General features: G+C 38.8%; 1 protein-coding gene across 9 annotated transcripts in view; it reads right to left on the bottom strand.

The window, feature by feature from the left end:
• Positions 1 to 20,555, bottom strand: part of CEP112 (centrosomal protein 112) — a 173,385-nt gene that overhangs the window by 37,150 nt on the left and 115,680 nt on the right. For 6 of the 9 annotated variants that reach the window (XM_075111460.1, XM_075111461.1, XM_075111464.1 and 3 more), the window contains 2 exons: positions 9,361 to 9,423; positions 5,302 to 5,451 (listed from right to left, as the gene is read on the bottom strand). In XM_075111460.1, the coding sequence (XP_074967561.1) occupies positions 5,302 to 5,451; positions 9,361 to 9,423 (213 nt within the window). The remainder of the gene's footprint in view (positions 1 to 5,301; positions 5,452 to 9,360; positions 9,424 to 20,555) is intronic. The other 3 variants (XR_012663397.1, XR_012663398.1, XM_075111466.1) reach the window with 1 other exon arrangement.

Raw genomic sequence — 20,555 nt, forward strand, 5'->3', positions numbered from 1 at the left:
GTTACTGTTTGGATCCTGACACTGTTCTTGCAGAAGGGCCAATGCACTGACTGATGCACGGATCCGGAGCTCAGGAGTCCGGAGTTCATTTCTATCTTTGCCACAAACCTTGGACAAAGTCAAGGCTCTACCCTCCAGTGTCTCATTTGTAAGACAGGACCAAAAAGGCTTCTTCTCTGTACTCCAGAGCAGGTCAGTTTAGGTTGTAAGCTCTCTGATGCCTCTCCTCCCTTAATAAGCACTAATATGGACACCTAAAACACTGAGAGTTAGCTTTGCTTGGGACTTTTAAACCAACAAATTAGAATTATTTATTTCTTACTAAACCCAGCACCGGCTACTGCAGAGTACAGTGGTGGTATTCCAAAAGGTATTCTGAGGACAATAGACTAAATACTTCTGCAGGACTACAGTCACTCAGTTAATGTTCCCATAGCTCTGACGTGCTTTTTCTTTTAATACAAAATATTATTTGCAATTACAAGTGGGATTTGCTAATAAACACAGTTGATAATGAAATATAACTACACGCAAAGTTAGCTTGTTCACAAAATTTTTAAAACTGCAGTTGTTCTGATACGCTGCGTTTTAGAGACATTTTTAAGTACCATCAGTATATTTTGACAACTACTTTTCTGGAAACAAAGGTATGAGGTGCTCTTAAAGAAATGTTCTGAATGCTTTAAAACATCCTGGGGTTTAAAATAATTTGTTTTACTTTTAGCAGGAGCCAAACACGAAAGGGAGGGGGATTATGCCAATCAGACAAGGAGGACACGCGGCCAGGCATGTGGCCCTGGCGCAGCAGGACACAGGCACACCGGAGGGCTGGGCGGCACGTGGCTGCTCCAGCCGCCAAGCCCAAGCGACCACGCGCTCTCTTTATGGGGCAATTTGCTGGCATGACATGCCTAAATAGAGCGATACCACTGTAAACCCAGCCGTGTGGAAACAGTATTCCAGAATAAAAAGAAACAGAGTACCCCACACAAGGACTGACTCAAGCATAACTACAGCAGAGTAAGTATCCCGTTATAGTTGCATTGAGAAACTTCACTGTGTTGGTAAAACCCTCAGTCCAACCTTTGCATAGAGGAAATTATCTTTTTGCTCCAAGATATGACAGCATCTAACAAATATATGATGCCGTTGAGAATAGTCAATGCCCACATAGGTCCAGCCAATTTAAAAGCAGAAGTTTTCTCCTTTGTTCCACTACGGCTATAAAATATACTTTTGATTTTTTTCCCTCTCAACATTTTTAAACATAACAAAGACAGACAACTGTTTCAAAATTTTCACATGAAGGGGAACATCATTATATGACATTCTTTCCTAGAAATCTTTTAAGTCTTTTTTATTAACAGAATTAATCTGATCATAAGCTGGCTGACACACAAAGTGTTGAAATATGTCATCTTCAAACCATGTTTTGCTAATGAAATTTTGGTGTTAATTCAGGGGATATAACAGAATCCTAGAATCTGTAATATGAGCCAAACGACAAATGTGGTTCCTCTGGCAAAAAAGCATCATTTTCTCCCTTTTTTGTTGTGGGTTTGTCACTGCATGCTATCCATCATCCATTTCTTTCCAGAATCTAGTTTTTTTTGATGTGGAGTCCCCACTTGGCCATCAACTTCTACATTAAAATGCTCTGAACATGTTTTGGAGTTCCAATGTTCCAATCCCAGGAACTGTTTTGCACTTTCAATCCCATAATCCAAAAGGATTTCACAAAAAAAAACCTAAGGCAGGGATTTAATAAATAACCTCAAGGTACCTCTACAATGCAATCAGCTTTATGTTAGCGCTGAGTCCAGCCAGTAGCCACTGCCAAACGCAGCAGCGTTAGGTAAATGCTCTGACCATTTGACTGTATTGAGCCCTGTGTTGTTGTGGCTAGATTGCTATCGGGGTGCAAGAAAGCTAGCTTAAATTTAGCCTTAATAAGTTTACACTACACTTCAACGACCAACGCAGCTCCTGCACAGGGATTCTCAAGAGTTCAGCATCCAAACCCTTACTGGAAGGTGCCTTCCAAATCCCGGTCTAAAGCATCACATGGGTTAACAGACATGGCAATTTAAGCAGCTTTTCACAGCTTCTGCAGGGCATTAATAAAATTGTGCTCTCGACTAATCCTATGGCCTAAACCAATGGTTCCTGATCTTTGAAGTGTCAGCCTGTTACAGGAGGGACATGGCACAGAGACCAGGTAAGCTTTGCTGGATTTGCCCCATGCCAGGCCAATTGCAGTGTCCTTGTACTCTGCTCCAAAGAATTCAAGTCCTGGTAAGTTCAAAGCAAAGATATCTACGCAGCACTGAATGGCAAGCTGTGCTTTTGGGCTCACCCTCTGTGTCAACACCGTCGTAATCCCAGCAGGCTCAAGCCCAACAGCAGCGAAAAGGCAGCGACAGGAGTCAGTTGTTCAACGCCTTGTCAGACCATGGCTCCTTAGGTCTTTGCTATTAGACATTGCAACTCGATGGCATCCAAACTGGTTACTTTATAAGCCACAAGAAAGGAATGTGATGAGCCAAAATTTTATCCTGATTTTATGACTCTGACGGCTCAAACTTTGACTTGCCCTTAGGCCAGACAAGTCACTGTATGATACAGAATGCCAAGTACTTTAAGCATTTGTCCCAAACGGACCCAAACTGAGGCCATCTGAAGCCAACAAGGGTTGCTCAGATTGGGTTTTTAGCTTTTCAAAAGAAGCAAAATGTTCTTAGAAGTTTCATATATTCTTTTTCACTAAGGTTTAAGAGAATATAAAAAAATTATTAGGGAGATAGACACAATTGTGGAATAACAACAACTTAGAAATCTTTAGCTAGCAAAGACAGTCAGGAATTTTAATTAATATCAAAATCATGCATTATGGCATCCACATCTGGATATCACTTTACTGACTAAATCCAAAACTTCTCTGAGAGCCAGTCGGTTTCTGTAAAAATGTATTTCTCCCTTTGAAAGGAAATAATAATTGGAAGGTCTTACAGGAAGTCAACCCAATACCATATAAAGGAAATTGCAATCTGTTCCTCAATGTTAGTTTAAATCAATGTTATATTTAGCAAATGCCTGGTTTTTTACAATAGTCTTTTCAATAGTTTATATTATATTAAGTCTTCTCCAAGGCTTATGCTATATTAAGAATAGCTTTGTCTTCAGAATGTTTCTTTAATCAGCCCTCAAGGTCTTCAGCTTGCCCTAGGTTAGATGTTCTGCCCCATCTCTAGGACATTCAGGATTCCACTTTCACCAAAACCGTTTTTTTTTCCCCAGGCTAATAAAAACCAAAGTATTTCTGCATATGCTCGTCTAGAAGTATGTGTGCTTCTTAAAAATACTAAGTGATCAAATACTAAAAACACCTCTTTCTGTTTCCAGAAGCATACACAGCAGTTTACCTTCCTCAGAATTTTCTGTTTGAGTATCTGGCTTTCAGTATATTTCCATTAAATGAGTGGTTTCAAAGGAAGATTTTTTTTAAAAAGTACAGTATTAATGATACTAAACGAAGTCCAAGAACTCCAAGCATACCAGCTCTTGCAATTTCTTCCCCAAGTTGACCAAATCTTACAAAACATACTCACGGCACCAGTGCAAAAATCTCTTTGGGACACTGCTCGGAAACCCCGTGCAGAATTCCCCTTTGGTTTTTTATGTATTTCATTACATTTTGAGGTAATAATGTCAAAATTAAGTTTATAAGAGCTGAACACAGATTTACACAGAGAAGAATTTCATACAACCTATCAACATTAGTGTTCAAAACTGTTGTTACCAACAGCTGAATTATTTCCACTGAATGTAATTTAGTTTAGGTGACTCCATAAATTCAACAGTAGCACTTGCACCACGTGCCAAGAAAAAAGCTGGTAAATGGTCTAAAATACGTATTTCAAATATATAACTGAAGAAGGTATAATGCACAATCAGTGCTGAATTACAGCATATTTCTGACTACATGGAAGACTATTCCACCGTCACAGGGATTCTCTATATCTAGATGGCCACTGGAAAAGTGGAGAACTACAAATAGCACATTTTCCTGACTGGCAAAAAATCCACCTGTACCACAAAATAATGTGATTTAACTCTTTGCATTTCCCAGTGATGATAAAAGCTACCTTTAGTGATTCAGTTTGGACAACAGATTATAGGCAACACCTATGTGGTTATACCTTTGATGGAAGAGACTAAAGATCGATCAGAAAGAAAATTCTGTTCCTCAACACACACATACAGACAGACTTTTTCCTTGAGGGGAAAAAAAAATCATTAAAGAAAAGGAACACTGCAGATGATGAAATAGCAATGTCAACCTAATTTCCTTATGCAAATCATTCAGATGTAGAGGACATTAGCTGTACCGTAACTGAACCTCAGATAGTTCCAACATGTAAAAACTCCCATGGTTTCTTTTTAGCACAAGAAGTTAGAAAAACTGTAGGAGTTCATTAGTTTCTAGATTTAACAACCAAATTCTTTGTTTGGTACTAGTAAATGTCTTTACAAAGGGAAAAAAAAAGGTATTTCCTTCTTCTATACAACTTTTAATGAAGTGTTTTGGTTGTCAACCCTAGCAGACTACAGAGTTTCAAATATCCTCCCTTGCCCTTTACTACTCTGAAAGGAAAACAGTCTAAAAAATAATTCTATTTGCTTCTGCAGGTGGGATTCTTCGCAGCTGCTTTGAATCAGAGTGTCAAAGCAGCAAGGAACAGTCTAAACATTCAGAATACGCAGAAACCTAACGAAAAAAAGTTACAAGTAACAAATATTTTATTCCATTCATATTTAGCTGCGACTTTGTTTTCAGTGGAACCCAAGAACCTTCCTTCACTGTAGCCTTAAACATGAGAGGTGAGATCGCCTTGTGAAAACCAAGCTAAAGCCCGTGCCATCCTGCGGGCCCTGGGGTGGTGCAACTCGGCTCTCCTATTTTTCACCTTTTTTTCCCAAGCCCTGAAAGCACTCTATAAAGGTCTTGAAAATACGCTAAAATATCTGAGTCGATATTAAAAGAAAGAGAACAGGAAAGTTTCAAGTATTTGACTGAAGTGGATGGATTAGACTCGCCAAAACCAAACGTTTTATGCAGGCATATGATCAACTAGAGGAAACGGAGCCTGAGTCATCAGCTACATCAAAGTCAAGGTCCAGTGAATGGAATTAGTGAGCGCTGTGTGAACAGGAACGGTACCTGCATTCATCTGCCCACTGCAGAACTTTTAATTGCCCGCAAACAGCCAGTAGCATCAGTGACTAAAATCCCCAGATTACCTTGATTGCTCTGTCATTATCTGTAATCAGCTGCTGCTTCTTATCTTCAAACTTTTGTACAACTTCCTGGAGCTGCTGCTCTGCGGCAAGCTGCTGCCGGCTGTTCTCCTCTGTCAGAGAGGAAATGGTTGTCTTAAGTTCAGCTATGATCTAAAAAGAAAACAGCATGCTAAATCTCTCTTCAGTAAGAGGCATGTATTTTGCATGTTTTTATGCTCAGTTCAAGCACGGCATTGGCATACTCTGCTGTGCAAGCTAAATATTTTAAATTAACATATTACACACTAGCAAGCATGAAATTCCACACAGACAAAAAGGAATATAGTAAGGCTGAGAATGACAAAAATTGCTGAACACAAAATATTTGGAAGGGTTTTCCACTATGACATTCCAAAATATTTACTCATGAGAACAAAGCACATCTGTGATCTTCAAAATAGAGCATGTTTCCAGTCTTCCACTGCACTGAAACCAGTACTGCCAATTTACATAGTGAAGGTGGTGTTCATTTTTTAGAAGGATACTTTATAGCTTGATACTGCAGAAAAAAAAAACCACCCAAATTTACATACTGGACTGAAATTTAAACTTGACAGTGAGATTTCTGAGCTGCTGAAAGGAGCATATTCCGCCTAGCAATACAGGGGGGACCTGATCCAATGTCCAGGACCCTTCAACTAGACGTTTACGTGATTCAGTCATGATTTGTTGAAATGTATTTGTTTCACCTTTTTTATCACTGTGGAAAGTCATAACTAAAGCTGATCCTTCAGGCATATTTACAGAATTTTATGCTGACATGTAAGTCATCACCCAGCAAAGCACTTAAACATATGGGAGAGTCACTGACTTTAATGTATATATTCAAGCTTAAGGTTAAGCCGCTGAAGCAGCATAACATAGGCTAATTCTAAAAACACTTCAGCACACAGGCAGTTCAGGGAGAGACTACCAGAGTGCTCAGAGCTGTGTGTTTGCAAGGCCTCCTCATTGACAGAGAAACATTTAACTATACTAAGGCCATATTTATTATTTAGGGGAAAATGGTTTTTTTTAAGAACTACTAACACTTTTAGGACTAACATAATAAGAAATACTCTACAAATGAAAGTACTGGAATCGCTGGGGAAGGGGAAAAGGACTGATTAAAACTCAACTGTAAGTTTATTTATCTGGTTTACTACCAGAAAACCCCAGAAAGTAACAAAGATTATGAGTAAAACCCTACATGGATATTTCTGCATTTCTTTTCTAAAAACAAATACATATTAAAAAAAGATAATACACCAATCACTAGGAAGGCTATTTGCTCTTAATGAGATCAATCGGCCAAAGTTCAGAGATTATCTAGATAGGTGGACCACTTTAGGCAGAATTAAGCAGTATCACCGGGTTTGCAAATTAGATCGTCATTTAGATGACACACAAGTTGCACGAATTTGGCTTTGCTAGGTGTTTAACGCATGCAGTGAGAAAGCAGGAGAAAGCCATGGATCCTCTAAATTACTAAGATAACAACTTGAAGCCGTGCAAACCTATACCACTGTGTGTATGTTCCATTTTGTCACTTTTAAAAAAGAAAACGAAATAACAAACCCTTTATTATAACACAAAAGTGAAATTTAAAGCTTTTACTGGGCTGGGACCCTGGACTAGCATAGGAGTTCTGAAATGCATGCACAGAAATTTCAGCATGAACTGATGGAGAAAGATCTGCTTTGTGCAGTACTTTTCAGCGAAAAAAAAAAAATCTGTTTACTTTGTATAAACTTCAGAGGAAATTTCTTGAAATATCTTCTCTGTGTGGGTGTTAAAAGCGAATGTTCCAAGAGGCCACAGAGAGTAAGATTAGACAGATGTTGTCAGCAACATGACCACAAAAAAAGTTGCAATTGACCTATTATTAATAGTGAGCTACAAAAAAATCCTATGTTCATGTAACTTTAGGGATTTGATTCAAACCCACAAAAGTAAAGAAATTCAGACATCAGGGTGAAACTCCGTCATTGTGCCAAATAGCCCTGACATATGATGTATGTGTTGTGTCTGCCACAGAGAGCAGAGAGGAATGCCAGTTCTGGCCATTGGGCCCATCTCTCCCCAATAAAGAGAACAGTGTATGAGCTACAGCAACGTAGCTCGCTTAAACAAAACCATGTCTCAAAATTTTTCCATTTTGAGACTATTCTGCAGGCCAATAAATTTCAGTCTGACAAAATTTATTATGACATTTAGGTTAAATAGTTATTACTTCACACTACACTACCTAGATGTTCCCACTGTAACAACTAAAGCAATTTCCCTCACCTCTTGTTTAAAAATTGAGATGCTTAAATTATGCCACCTGTCTTTAATGAACGGACCAAGACCCTTCTTGTTCTGACAGTAAACTATGCCTGGCATAGAGAGGCTGACTTTTGCTTACCCTCAACAGGCATGACAACAGCATAAAAATGACAATGCCAAAAGGTATCAGAGTTAGCAATGAAAAGGATCTCTTCCTCAAGGTCTGGCATGCATTAAATGTTACTTTTTCAGCTTTATCAGTTTTCTGCTATTCAGGTTCAAATGGCAAGATAAAAAACTAGGGGTTTTTTGTTGTTGTTTCCTTCTTCCTTTCTAAATAAGGCTCTCAACAAATGACTAAAAAGGCATTCAGGAGAGCATTCTCTCTGATTTATGACAGAACCATGGAACTGCTGAGGGTGGGAGGGACCAGCTCAAAGCAGTGTCACCCAGACCTGGTTGCTCAGGATCATGCCCAGTCAGGTTTTGAGTATCTCCAAGGATGGAGACCCCACAACGTCTCTGTATGCAAGTAAATGTGCAGAAAAATACACATTAGGTTTTGAAATATAATGTAAAAATGTATTTACTAATGATTCTCATACATGCAGTCTCAAAAATGTAGTGTGAAAAAGTGATAGTCCAATAAAGTTCACTGAAAGAAGTAAAGCCAAACTTCTGGACAAGAGAATAAGACTCAAGGGTAGCTGAAAAGCTGAAATCAGGACTTGAGAAAAATATTTTAAAGTGTTTGTAAAACAGTAAAGTTTGCAGATTTTTGTCATTCTCATGGATCATCTCTGCCTGGTTTGAAGCTTCTAAACCATTATTTGTAGTGTTTTTATTGATTTTAAAAGAGTATTATTAGACTATTATTACTATTGCTGAAAACACACTTTGCAAGTAAAAGGCAGCATATTGCGGTGGTTGGGAGGAATAAGAAGGATGACACCTCCACCTAAATCCGCGTGACAATTTTCTTATTATTAAAATCTTAACTTCTGGTTGCATCTCAATCATTTTTTACACTTTGGTACCACCTGTCAATCAGACTGAAAGCTGAAATATTTTAAAATCATCCTGTCTTGTCACCTTTAAGCATATATGTAAATTCAACACACATTTTCATCTTCCATGTTCAAAAGACTACTCTGAGGAACAAAAACTCAAGTCAAAACCAGTTTGCTTTCAGGACACTGACGTTCTTCAGAGTGTTATTTTGGGCAAAAAATGCTGAACTGGTTAGGAGGAATGACAAACATCAAGGTGGCACAGTTGGGACTGCTGCCCTGCCACCGGCTGCGCGGGCAAACACCGCCTTGTGACACACAATGCAAGCCCCAGTTGTGCAACTGTTCCTGACTTTATGAGATGCGGTCGTTGGTGGGACACCTTGCCTTCCTTTCCTTTCCGTTTCCTTTCCTGAGGACCCAAGAGGAGCAAGTAAACATAGAAACATAGAATGGTTTGGGTTGGAACAGACCTTTAAAGATCATCTATTTCCAACCTCCATGCTGTGGGCAAGGACATAAGTAGATGCCTAAGATGAAATGTAGAACCCAAAAAAACCCACCCATGTTTTCTAGTCAGCTTAATGGTCTGTTTTTTAAAGGTTAAAATCTGCAAGAAAGACATTTGATGTTTGATTTGGGAAACAGTTATGGCTTCTCTTGATCATCAAGACCTACACTTACAAGCAGAAGCAATTACACTTTTCATCAAGTTTCCAAATCAAATGGATTCACGTGAGGTTCCCATCTTCTCGCTACCTACCTGCGAGGATTTAGCCAGCTTCTGACTGTACTCTTTCTCAGTCTGCCTCAGCCGGCTGTTTGCCTGAAATACACACAAAAGACAACCAGATTAGCTCAGATGAAGAACGTGTACAGACACTTTGCCACCGACCCCTCCGCTTGGCACCTCATCCACATGCCTATCGCTGAGCGGCTGGGACCCGCGCCAACTCCAACGCCCTTTTGTGGCAGCCAAAAAACCGCAAGGGCTTGCCTTTGATCTTGGGCCAACTATTCATCACTTAAAAGAGGGGAGAAATTGTACCTCTGCTGCCAATTATTAGAAAAACATAAAGACTTCTGCGGATTAAAAAAAAAAAAAAAGAAAGAAAGAGTGAGTGTGTGTGTGTGTGGCAGGGGGAGAGAGGCAACACACACATGAGTTTATCGGGGTGACTTTGTTTCTAAATGGAGGGAAAGGGAAAGGAGAAAGTCCCAGGCACAGGCTGCAAGGATACAGCGCGACATGGAGGACACGACTTCGTGTCTCAGCTTGGTGTCTGCAACTGCCTCTGTCCCATTGCACGTCCCTTCTTTTTTAAAGGTGGTGATTACACTGCAAATCAACCCAACGTGCAGCTGAACCAGCTGGGAGCTCTTGGACATGCAGCTCTTTCCTTCTCCTAGCATTTTTTTTTGCACAACTCAAAGATAAAGAATAAAACAAACCGAAAACAAGGCTGCTTTGTCATATTGGAATCCAATAAGCAAATATTTCTGTAATTCTGGGGAAAAATAGCTCTTACGGTTTTTTCCTCAAATAATTTAATTTCAGACAATTCAATAACAGCTAAAAAATAAATTAAATTAAATTTCAGGACACAATTCTGATTTGTATTTTTCTTGCCAAGTGCCACAGTATTACATCGATAGACCGCCCTCAAAACGCTGTCCTCACATGAACTGCTAAGCGCTGTTGTGTTCTTGGCTCCAAAATTTGAGGACAGGTGTCTAAGAAAAATATTTTCTTAGGGGGACAGAATATCATGAAGCTGAGTTCTGAAGCAAATTTAAGCTGATTAAGTTTTTAAAATCTATCTGACCTCGCATTCAAATCTTTGATCTGTCATCCTTAGTTTTATGGCACAGCATCCAGCTCCTTCCACCCAGCTGCCTGTGTGCCAGCGCCTGTTTTGGGGGCCACAGAAGCTGTGGGGGCCCCCTGAATCCTCTGAACCCTGCTTGGATTCAGTTGCAAGACTGAAACTCCAGTTCTGCAAACACCAGGGATTTCACTCAAGCAAATAGTCTTATTGATTTTACTGGACTATAAATTTAGGGGCTTAAAGTTGCAGACAGTGTTTGCGAATCACCGCCAAGCATGACAGGGCTCGAATCCTCCTGTACAATCCAGGCAGTTATGTATGGTGCAGCTTAATATATTACAGCCAGTTAAAAATAATCTTAACGTTCACATGATACTGCAATTTAAGATCTTAAATCCCTTCAAATTCCAAAATTATGAAACATATGGAGGTCTCTGTATTTCATCTGTTTGTTGGTTCTAAGAAACCTACCCAAAAAGTTAAACAAAACCGATTATCAAATCTGAGCATAATGTTTGAGAACACGTTCTGGTTCTTTTTTCTTATAAATAAAGATAATGGCACTACATATTGGTTTCAAATATCATATACAAGAATTCTGGAGCACCGGATAAATTAAGTTCCACTTCTTCTACATTTATCATTTAAAGTGTGCCACAAACACCGTAAGGGCATATTGTGGGGCTGCATTAATGAAGAGGGAGCAGTAACACAGAAGCAGTCGTGCCAGACAGCTCTGTGCATGCTACATTTCTCTTTGTACTCAGGCTGACCCATGTTAACACTCTTTCCACTGCACTATCATCTAGTTTCAGATTACGTTTTACCACCATTGCATATCATAAAGTGACTGAAACTGCGAGTTTATCTTTAGGGAAAAAAGTAAAAAATAAGTTACAGGAATAGTATAAATTACTGTTGCTCCCAGAAAGGGAGAGACACTAGTCAGCAAGGCACTGCAAAGAAGATCACATTACAGCTGCTCTCACTCAACTTGCCTGGGGTAAAAGTCTTCATCTTTCATAGAAGCAGCTTTATAACCTCCTGAACCCATTGAATAAATCCCAATAAATAATTTTTTAAAACACCCATAACTTTCATAAACAAATTAGAGCACTGAGTGGAACCAGGATGACCTCTGATAGATGTGACAGTGGCAAGCCAAAAGATAGATATGCGAAATTCCAGTGTTTTATTCCTAACTGAGGGCAAAGAAAGTATATCCTACCAGTTTATTTAAAGGAAATTACAACATTGTGTTTTATAATGGCTTTAACAAATTCCAATTAGCAAAATATTTGTAAGTTGTCTCCCAGTCATCAACAAACCACAGATTCTTGCATTTACTTGCAATCCCAAACATCCTTATTTGAAGGGGTCTGATTTTCAGAAGTACTGAGCTACCAAAACTTCCACTGGAGATGGCAAAACCACATTTAGACTGGCTCTAGCTGTCTAGAACTGGCTATCTAGACCCTGTGGCACTAAAAACCATGGACACCTGCTGAATTCAGCTTTTCTCTCTGCATCTGTAACACCGTACAGGTCTCACATCACCACAAACTGCACAGGGAGCACCAGCGAAGCTCTGCAGAAGGCAGTTTCTACAAGTTATATCACACTGGTCAGCTGAAAATATCTAACTCATGGTGATGCACAGGAGCACTTTTTTCCCTTATCTTCTTTTACTGCAGAAATATGAAAACGTTCCCTTTTTAAAACCTGCGACTAAACCAATTCAATAGTGACTTGACTTAACAGTCGTGCCTATAGGCTGTTGCTTTGCAGCCTAGGGAGGCATAAACCTACCCCCCTGGGGCACGTGTAGCACTGCCACACCAAAAAAAGCGCTTTTTTTTTTTTTTTTTTTTAAGAAATAGTTTAGTGCAAAGTGACTACACATAGCTGTGTACACTGAACATCGCGAAAGATTTATGTTACATTTATCTTGACTAAACGAGAAGGTTAAAAATGGCACCGTGTACACCAGCAGCATTTTCCTGGGCTGCTCCTTCTCTAACAGGCTCATGCACTGTATGAAGCATAAGCTGCTTCTGTATTATTTTAAGGGCATTCCCTCACTTTCAGGTTACGTGCTATTTCAGAAACATAATGAATAAGAATCCAACTGGAAGGTGAACATTTGGAGGGTCAGCCAGTATTCATTAAAGTCTAACTCTTTTTATAGCAATGGGCAGCACTGCAAATATAGTTAATGGTCTTCCGTGTGCGAGAGGTAGCTGTTGAAATTCACACTTGGCAAAAACTTGTCAGAAATATCAATTGTAATATCCATTTTTATAACAAAAAGGCTTAAATTGGATAAGACATAGAGGAATCCCACTGATTCAAAAATTAACTTCTGTTTAGTTTCACACAGTTAATACGTATTTTAGCTAAAATTATCTGATTATGACAATTTCACATGCAGTTATTTTATATTACAGAGTGAAGACTTTTGCATTAAAAAGATTATATCCTTGTTACAGTTAATTGGTTTTAAAAACCAACTATAATTCTATAACAAGCCTTAAAGCATCATATTGTGATTGCTGAGCAAAACTGCACCAACTTCAACAAAACATCTCACGTAAAAATTAAAAATGGTATTAGCACTACAGATGTGGTATCTGAGTTAATGGATGCTATTCTAACACAGCGTGATTTTCATTTTTTCCTTTCATGAAACAGAACAGCATTACTAAGAATAAAAGAGCAAAGGCTCTACGATGGGACCACACCACAAAGCATACCGTGCCCTACCCTCATTACAGTCTTTACATGCTCTTTTTAAGGTACAAGACGTATTAGAGGAGACTTTTAGTTCTAGTTCCACTCGACGGAACACATGCACTGAACAGCCCCAGGGGCTGCTCGCTGCATGGCCGCCTCTCCAGCTGCACTATGGGGTTGGCAGGTACACGGACAACTTCATCTTGCATCAACATCCATGAAGGCGTTTAGGATGTCTTGAACGTTTATCAAAAATGCAGCTGCAAAGAATTTTTTGAACAGTATAAATATGTGCACAGGGACATGGTTTAGTGGTGGACTCGGCAGCATTAGGTTTACAGTTGGACTCAATGACCTTAAAAGTCTCTTCCAACCTAAACGATTCTATGGTTCTATATCTTCCAGCTTTGGAATGGTGACTTTTGCATGGAAAGTTAGATTTCAGTTATGCTACAAAATTAATATAAAAACTAACTCCTGCAACCCAAGTATGGCTAGATCTGCAGGAGTTAAGGATGCACAGTGAAATCCTGTTCATCTATACACGAATTACAGTTTTGCGAGTGATTCAGTAGTGTTTGATTTCAATCTCCCCAAAACATAAACAAACAACGAAACCCCCACAAATATAACTCTGATAAACTAGAGGGTTATATATACACACCCATATTCACTAACAGAAAAGCAGATTTAAGAAAACTGTTTAGGGTACTAGCTATGAAATATCTATTTTTCAAAATGCCTGCAACTAGCTAAATGATGGCCATACATAAGCTGATGCTCCATAATTAGTTAGATAAAAGTGTAAGCAAACTAAAAAAAAAAAAAAAAAGGAAGGAAAAAAAAATCAAAGGGTGGGGGAAGGAGAAGAAAGAAAACTTGCTCCAGGGAAGAAGCAACTGTTCTCTGATGTGCAGCAAAGAATTTAACATCAAAGAACTAATGTAAATGGGGCCCATTTACCTTAAAAAACAACACACCACTCCACATTCTGGAATATTTCTATTTAAGTTTGACAGCATTATGCTTTGTACCAAAATTCAAGATTGTGTAATTTGACAGATGTCAAAAGAAAGTGACCTTCAGAATGGCTAAACGTAGCAATTTTTGTTAGTAAGTGTGTTAAAACACTCTGTCCAGTATCTGTTTAAACTTTGGAGATTAGCAGATCACCTTTTAAGTTCATCGGATTGTACACGAAACTTTCATTTGCACCTCAAAGCCTGAAACATATTTTCCTTATGTGCCTCTAACACTGACAGCGAGTGACTTCCTACACCAATAGTCTTGTTCTTTCTACTGCTCTCCCCACCAATCAGATAACAAATGGAAAGCTGAACCTCTGCATAACAGTGAAAATAGCATACCAGTTCAAATATGTAATTTGAGCCACCCAAAAGACCATTAAAAATAGTTCAATATCCAAAATGATGTTAACAGAATAATTAGTCAAGTACCAAATGACTTCAAGGGGTTTGAAAATGAATGATAGAAATCCCAATCTGTCATACCCACAAATCCTATTAATATTCTATTTTACATTCCACTTTTGTAGGTCTATAAATCTTTTTTTTTTTATTTAAACATACATCTTTAGGAGAAAAAGACCCTCTCATTCATGTGCTAAGTACTTTTCATTGGGAAAAACACCAGAAATGAATAGAAATGAATTTGACACAACCTGCATGGAGAATTGCCTTTCTGCCGTATATTGCAATTCTGTCCTTAATGGGGGCCTACTGAAAAACTACTTGTGCAATTTGTGCCTCAGGAAAACTCTGGTTTCCAGTCTTTTCATTTTACCTAACAGTGTATTTCTAATCATTCTGAAATTATGTAGAGAAATTAAATACAGACATTTAACTTTCAAAAATTCTCCAATGAGACCCCAACTGCATGGTGTCTGATGCCAAAGCTACACTACGTACACTAGTACGTAATTACTAGCTTCATCTAAATGGATTTACTGAGCATCTAAATATTTCCTAGCTTCACCAATACCGATTTCTATTCAGCGCTGCAGTGAGCCAGGCACCTTATTTAAAACCAACTGCATGATTTGGCCTAACGTACAAGCCTTGTATACAACACACAGTTTTAAAACCAGATTAAGAGCCTAGGTTTGCCACATGAAACTGTTCAATACCTTAAAGATACTTTATACAAGAGAGTGCTGATACACGGATCAGGCACGTAAAAGGACAGGCAGCGAATTATAGTTTAATCTGACGATGTACTGCAACATTTTGCCAAAACAGCTCGGAGGCGGGTGGCGCTCACACCATGGCACGATTCCTTCTTTTGCTCAACATTCAAATAAGATGAACTGAGTAAACCTGGTGAAGCTGTTGAGACTGCAGCACTCTGCACACTCGGGTACTGAAGCCCAGCTTTCCCACAGCTACATGCCTAAATCTGGTGCAGCACAAATACATGCCTGGATTACAATTTTTAATATTTCCTGGGTTTCTTCTGTCCAACCAAATTAAGATGGTTATTTAAAGTGGGTTTAAGACATTCTATCAAAAGTGGTGGCATTTTCTTTTTCAGAGCCTTAACAAATAAAACATGCATTCAATGGGAATTATTTGAGCTTTTACAAGCTGCCTTTATTCATCAGCCATACTGGGCACCTCTGCTACACAAGCACCTCACTTGCTCATGTGCCCTCTGTCTCTCTCCCCGCTCTAGTATAAAGAGTTTACAGAATAGCTTGTATCACTCAGGCCCAGATGGTTTTGGTACCCGAACAGCTGACACCCAGTCAAGTCACGGAGCGACAGGCTGCTAAACATCTTTGAAGATGCAAGTCAAAGCTAATGTTTCCCCTACAAATAGCAGGCAATGGTACCAAGACGTGACACTGATCCATGATTTGACTCAGTTAAAGGCTACTTAATGTAAGTGTTACAATACACGATTCCTCCAGAAATTGGAGATTTCTGAGACCCATCCACTTTATCATTGTATCTCAGCTAAGTTTACACACCTTGAGTTTTGCCAAGTAGAGACTATAAGGCTCCTGAAAGGATTATAAAGGGGTAAGAACGTGATTTTCATTTTTTAGATTTTCCATTGCTGTTATAAGTTGAATTTTGTGGCAATAACAAACAAGTGTTAAGAAGATAATGACTAGAAAAAAATCCTATGTATGTATCATTCTGAGAGCAAATTTTTTTTATTGAATAGAAGGAAAACTGGAAACAAAAGGACAGACTCGGTATTACTAAGTTAATTCGATATTAGTAAGTTACATCATCAGATGAGAGCCCAACAAAACTTAAGCTCCTACAGCTGGAAAGACAAACATTCAAAATACGACAAAATCCCCTAACAAATCTATGATCTGAAGCAATCGGTGTTCCTTAGCAAGATTACGCTGGATTACTTTTTGTAGTTTTAAATACAACAAAGCTTCCCAAAAAGAACGACAACTTCACGGAGCCAGAAAGCATTACTGTACCCATGACTAACTATGCGCAAGTCCAGCAAAGTACCAATTAAAAAGAGAATGGAATATATTGCTCAATCACAAAAGCAATTAAAAACATAAATAAGACATTGCGAGACTCTTAACGTTCCCAATGTTTAATTATTTATCCGTTCTCCGTCCTGCAGCTATAGGTCAGAATTAGCTCCTCTGAACTAAATAGAGAAGAACTCTTTTGGGGATTTGTACCTTATTCATTTTCAAGCAAACACCCGAATTCATTTCAAATTCACACAAGAACTGCAACAGTTTCACCTAAATCAGATTTTCTACAAGTTAAACACCCCTCCTACACTCAGATGTGATTGTGAAACTACTTTGATCTCTGTTCCCAAATTTATTGCTCTGTGTAATCCATGACAAAATATAATGTGATTTACTGTATCTCTATATGACAGCCCAGCAGCTGACAGAACTTAATAATTTAGCATAAGAAAAAAAAACCTCCTGGCACCAAAATATACAAATCATAATTGAGGTACTTTAGTATCACATTACAATGAAGCATATACAGACTGATCATAAGAACTTCAAAACAATTAGAATTCTTTCTCACCCATTTAATGAAGGTGGGTTTTACTCCATGACATGTTCTGCAGCTGTAAGCAAGTCGTTTTGGAACACTTTTGTTTCTTCACATTAAAGACTCTGAAGGACTAACAACATCGTTTTACCCCTTCCCTATTTCCCAAACACTCCTTCCCCTCCAAAAAGGAAAAAAAAAAAAAAAAGCCACCTGCAGCTTTTCTCTATTATAGAAATATGAAGAAAGAGCAAATCAGTGTAAACAATGTCTTCAAATTGTGCCAGAATTTCAATATGCAATAAAGATGTTTTATATTAGTTTGGTCTTGATAACCGAGCATTTTCTCTAAAATAAAGCTACAGTGAAAAAATTAAACATCCAAATACTGACCTAAGCAGGGATGTGATGGACACATTCCGTGGGGCACCCCAGAAACGTTCAAGAAAAATAAAAACGCAGAGCGCATGGCATGGGATGCAGGAGGAATTTCCACTTAGTATTTACTAATCGCAGGTAACAAACAGCCGTTACTGTTGTAACCATGAACCGGTCCCAGTGAAATCAGCAGTGATCGCTGCAGGTACCGGGATCCAGGAACAGGGCACCGGTTGTAGGACCCGCCCTCTCACCCTGCCTAGGCACCCAGGCGAGAGGGCATTCATTCAATAATTCTGAAAGAATCTAAGAATGAACTGGCCAAGCTGTTTAAAAAAAAAAAAAAGTAATCTCCCATTACAATCGGCTCCCATACCGGAAAATAGCCAGTGTTTTTCCTAATGTTATAATGTCCCCCGGGATGTAAAGATAAGTCAAATTGGTAAATTAGAGAAAACTGTACGTATGTGAATCAGCCTTCTCCAGGACACATAGGATTGTGGAAAAAGGAGAGAATGAAGTAATGATTCAATTAGGCTTTAAAAAATATTTAATACAGTTAAAATAATAAGCAACCATGTATTACAAGATAAAGTTGGTGCGTTACAGTTTGTTTGGATAGTGAAGAAAGGCTCAGGAGACTACTGAAAAAATAATGAGAACAGTCATTCTGCCACTGGAAAAGCCTCCTGCACTTCATAACCAGGGAAGTTAAGACTGAAACATCAGTTGTACTAAAAACATCAGGTATGTCCTCCAGAGTCCGGCTGACGGGCCATCGAGCCCAATGTCCCCTCCAGAGGCCCACGAGATGCTGCTTGCAGGGACTGCAGAAGCCTGGCCCCTTCGGCAGTTCCTACCCCTCGCATTCCCCCAGCACCCACAACCGCCGTGTCAAGGAAGTTACAGGTGAAATCCCTGCTTATTCCCACTAGTGACCGGTTACAAACATGCTGCTCATAAAACTGTTCAATCTTTTTTTGAACCTGCTTATAATATCTGCTTTCACAACCTCCACAGAAATGAATTCAAGCAGCTCCCTATGTTGTCTAGAGCAGTAATGTGTTTCACCAGTTTTAGATCAATCTCTTATTAGTTTCCAGCAACTAGGCCCAAGTTCTTGGGCAGTAAATAACAACTCAGCATTCACCTTATCTACCATCTTAATGATTTTGTAAGTCTCAATCTTACGAATATAGACCAAAGGCTACAATCTGAAAGTTACAGAATTGAGAAAAAGCAGAGAGTGCCCTGGTGAGGCAGAAGTGGAAGTGGCGTTGGGACACAGACTTGAAAACGAGACAGAGAAGACAAAAAAACCCACCTGTGAATGCTCCTTAGATAGAAAACTTAGATTAATACCAGATACGTCAAACTTCTCAAACAACTAACCAACTGTCATCCATATGACAGTGACTAAAGTGCACTGAAGGACAGGCCGTATGATAGAGCCCTAATTTCAACTGTATCAGTCCTTGCCCTGTTGAAAGCTATCTTTTAAATTCCACATTGTGTCAAAATTTATCATTTCGCTCAATTAGGCTGCTTCTTGTCATGTTCTCATTTCTTAACAGTATTGCATCCGTCATTTTAATTTTTAACCCTATGGTGTTACTCATGAATGCAAATAATGTGCTGCTTGATCTCCTCTCCAAACATTAACGAAGGTGTTAAAAAGTAAGCCTAATGCTCACGGGTGCGTATTTTTTCCCCACAGTGACAGTAATACCAACTGCTCTTGGTTACCTCTAGAACCAGGTTTATGAATGAAATTGATGGCCGAAATCTTACCTGTTTTCTGTTTTGGTTTTCTGAGGGGTTTTTGTGGTTTGGTTGGGGTTTTTGTTTGTTTGTTTGTTTTGTTTTTTAAAACAAAAGAGGCAGTAGAAGCAGAGTAACTCCCTGTGAATAACTAAGACTATTGCTTTGAAACACCTCCTGTAGGGAGAGAGCCATAAATTCTGTTTAGTCTCATTTGAGTGAAATATCCCTGAGATTATTCTACCATATTTTTCTTCAAGTTTGGCTCTGTTGATTGGAGACTCTTCCAAATGGCTCCCCTAAGGGATGATGCAATTCCTGTGACCATGTTCCTGGTGCACTATCATCTTTCTTTTTCTTTGGAGGAATAAGAAGGAGTGGTGCAAAAGGGGACATACTAGAGAGAAAACTAGTTTTCTCCCCTCATCTGTGAGCAAAATTTTATTGAAAGAGTTGCTATAGAGGTACTATAAAGATAGATGAAATAATCTGCACTTCTTGTGCTAACATACACTAACTTTGCTATACAAAGCTTTCCTTTTTTTGAAATACATTTCTTTTTTCTTTATTTTCTCCAACAAAGCCAAAGTACTATGCTCATTTTTAATAATATTAGTTGGTGAATCACTAACACAGTGTCAGAAATGTCCAAGAACTAAACATAAGTGAATGTACATAGACTTGACACCACAAAACCAACACTACTCAGGAACAGAGAGAATATAATAGACAATAGTTCTCAGATTATCATGAAAAAAATTAAGAGACTCAGGGAATATCCAACTCTTCTTGGTAAGAGTTAGAAGCTCTCTAGATCAGTCATAGCTAAGGTCTAAAGAAAAGAATCCATGCAGTCAATCCAAACAAACATCTAAAAATTTTAGTCTGAAAAAATGGCATATATACAACAACTGGTGGAGATCCTGAATGCATTCAGCAAGGAGAAAAACATACGTCTACATTATAATTAGATACCAATTTAATGATATCATTATACTCGGGAAGAATACATGTCCACATTTTATGGTTGACCTATTTGCCCCCATGTAAATAACCAGCGCATCGCTGCAACGAGTGTGAAAATAGTTCATCTGGATGCTCACATAAATGAAACTATCCATACTGTGGCTATTAGTGTTCAAGCTAATGAAGTGAAAGGTGTCACTCAGATCAAAGACTCCATTATGCTACAAATTCTAAGCGGGAACCTACAGAATTGCTGCAGAGATGGTCCAGTTCCCAGA

Source organism: Phalacrocorax aristotelis, chromosome 16 (genome assembly GCF_949628215.1).
Source record: "Phalacrocorax aristotelis chromosome 16, bGulAri2.1, whole genome shotgun sequence".
NCBI classification, from domain to species: Eukaryota; Metazoa; Chordata; class Aves; order Suliformes; family Phalacrocoracidae; genus Phalacrocorax; species Phalacrocorax aristotelis.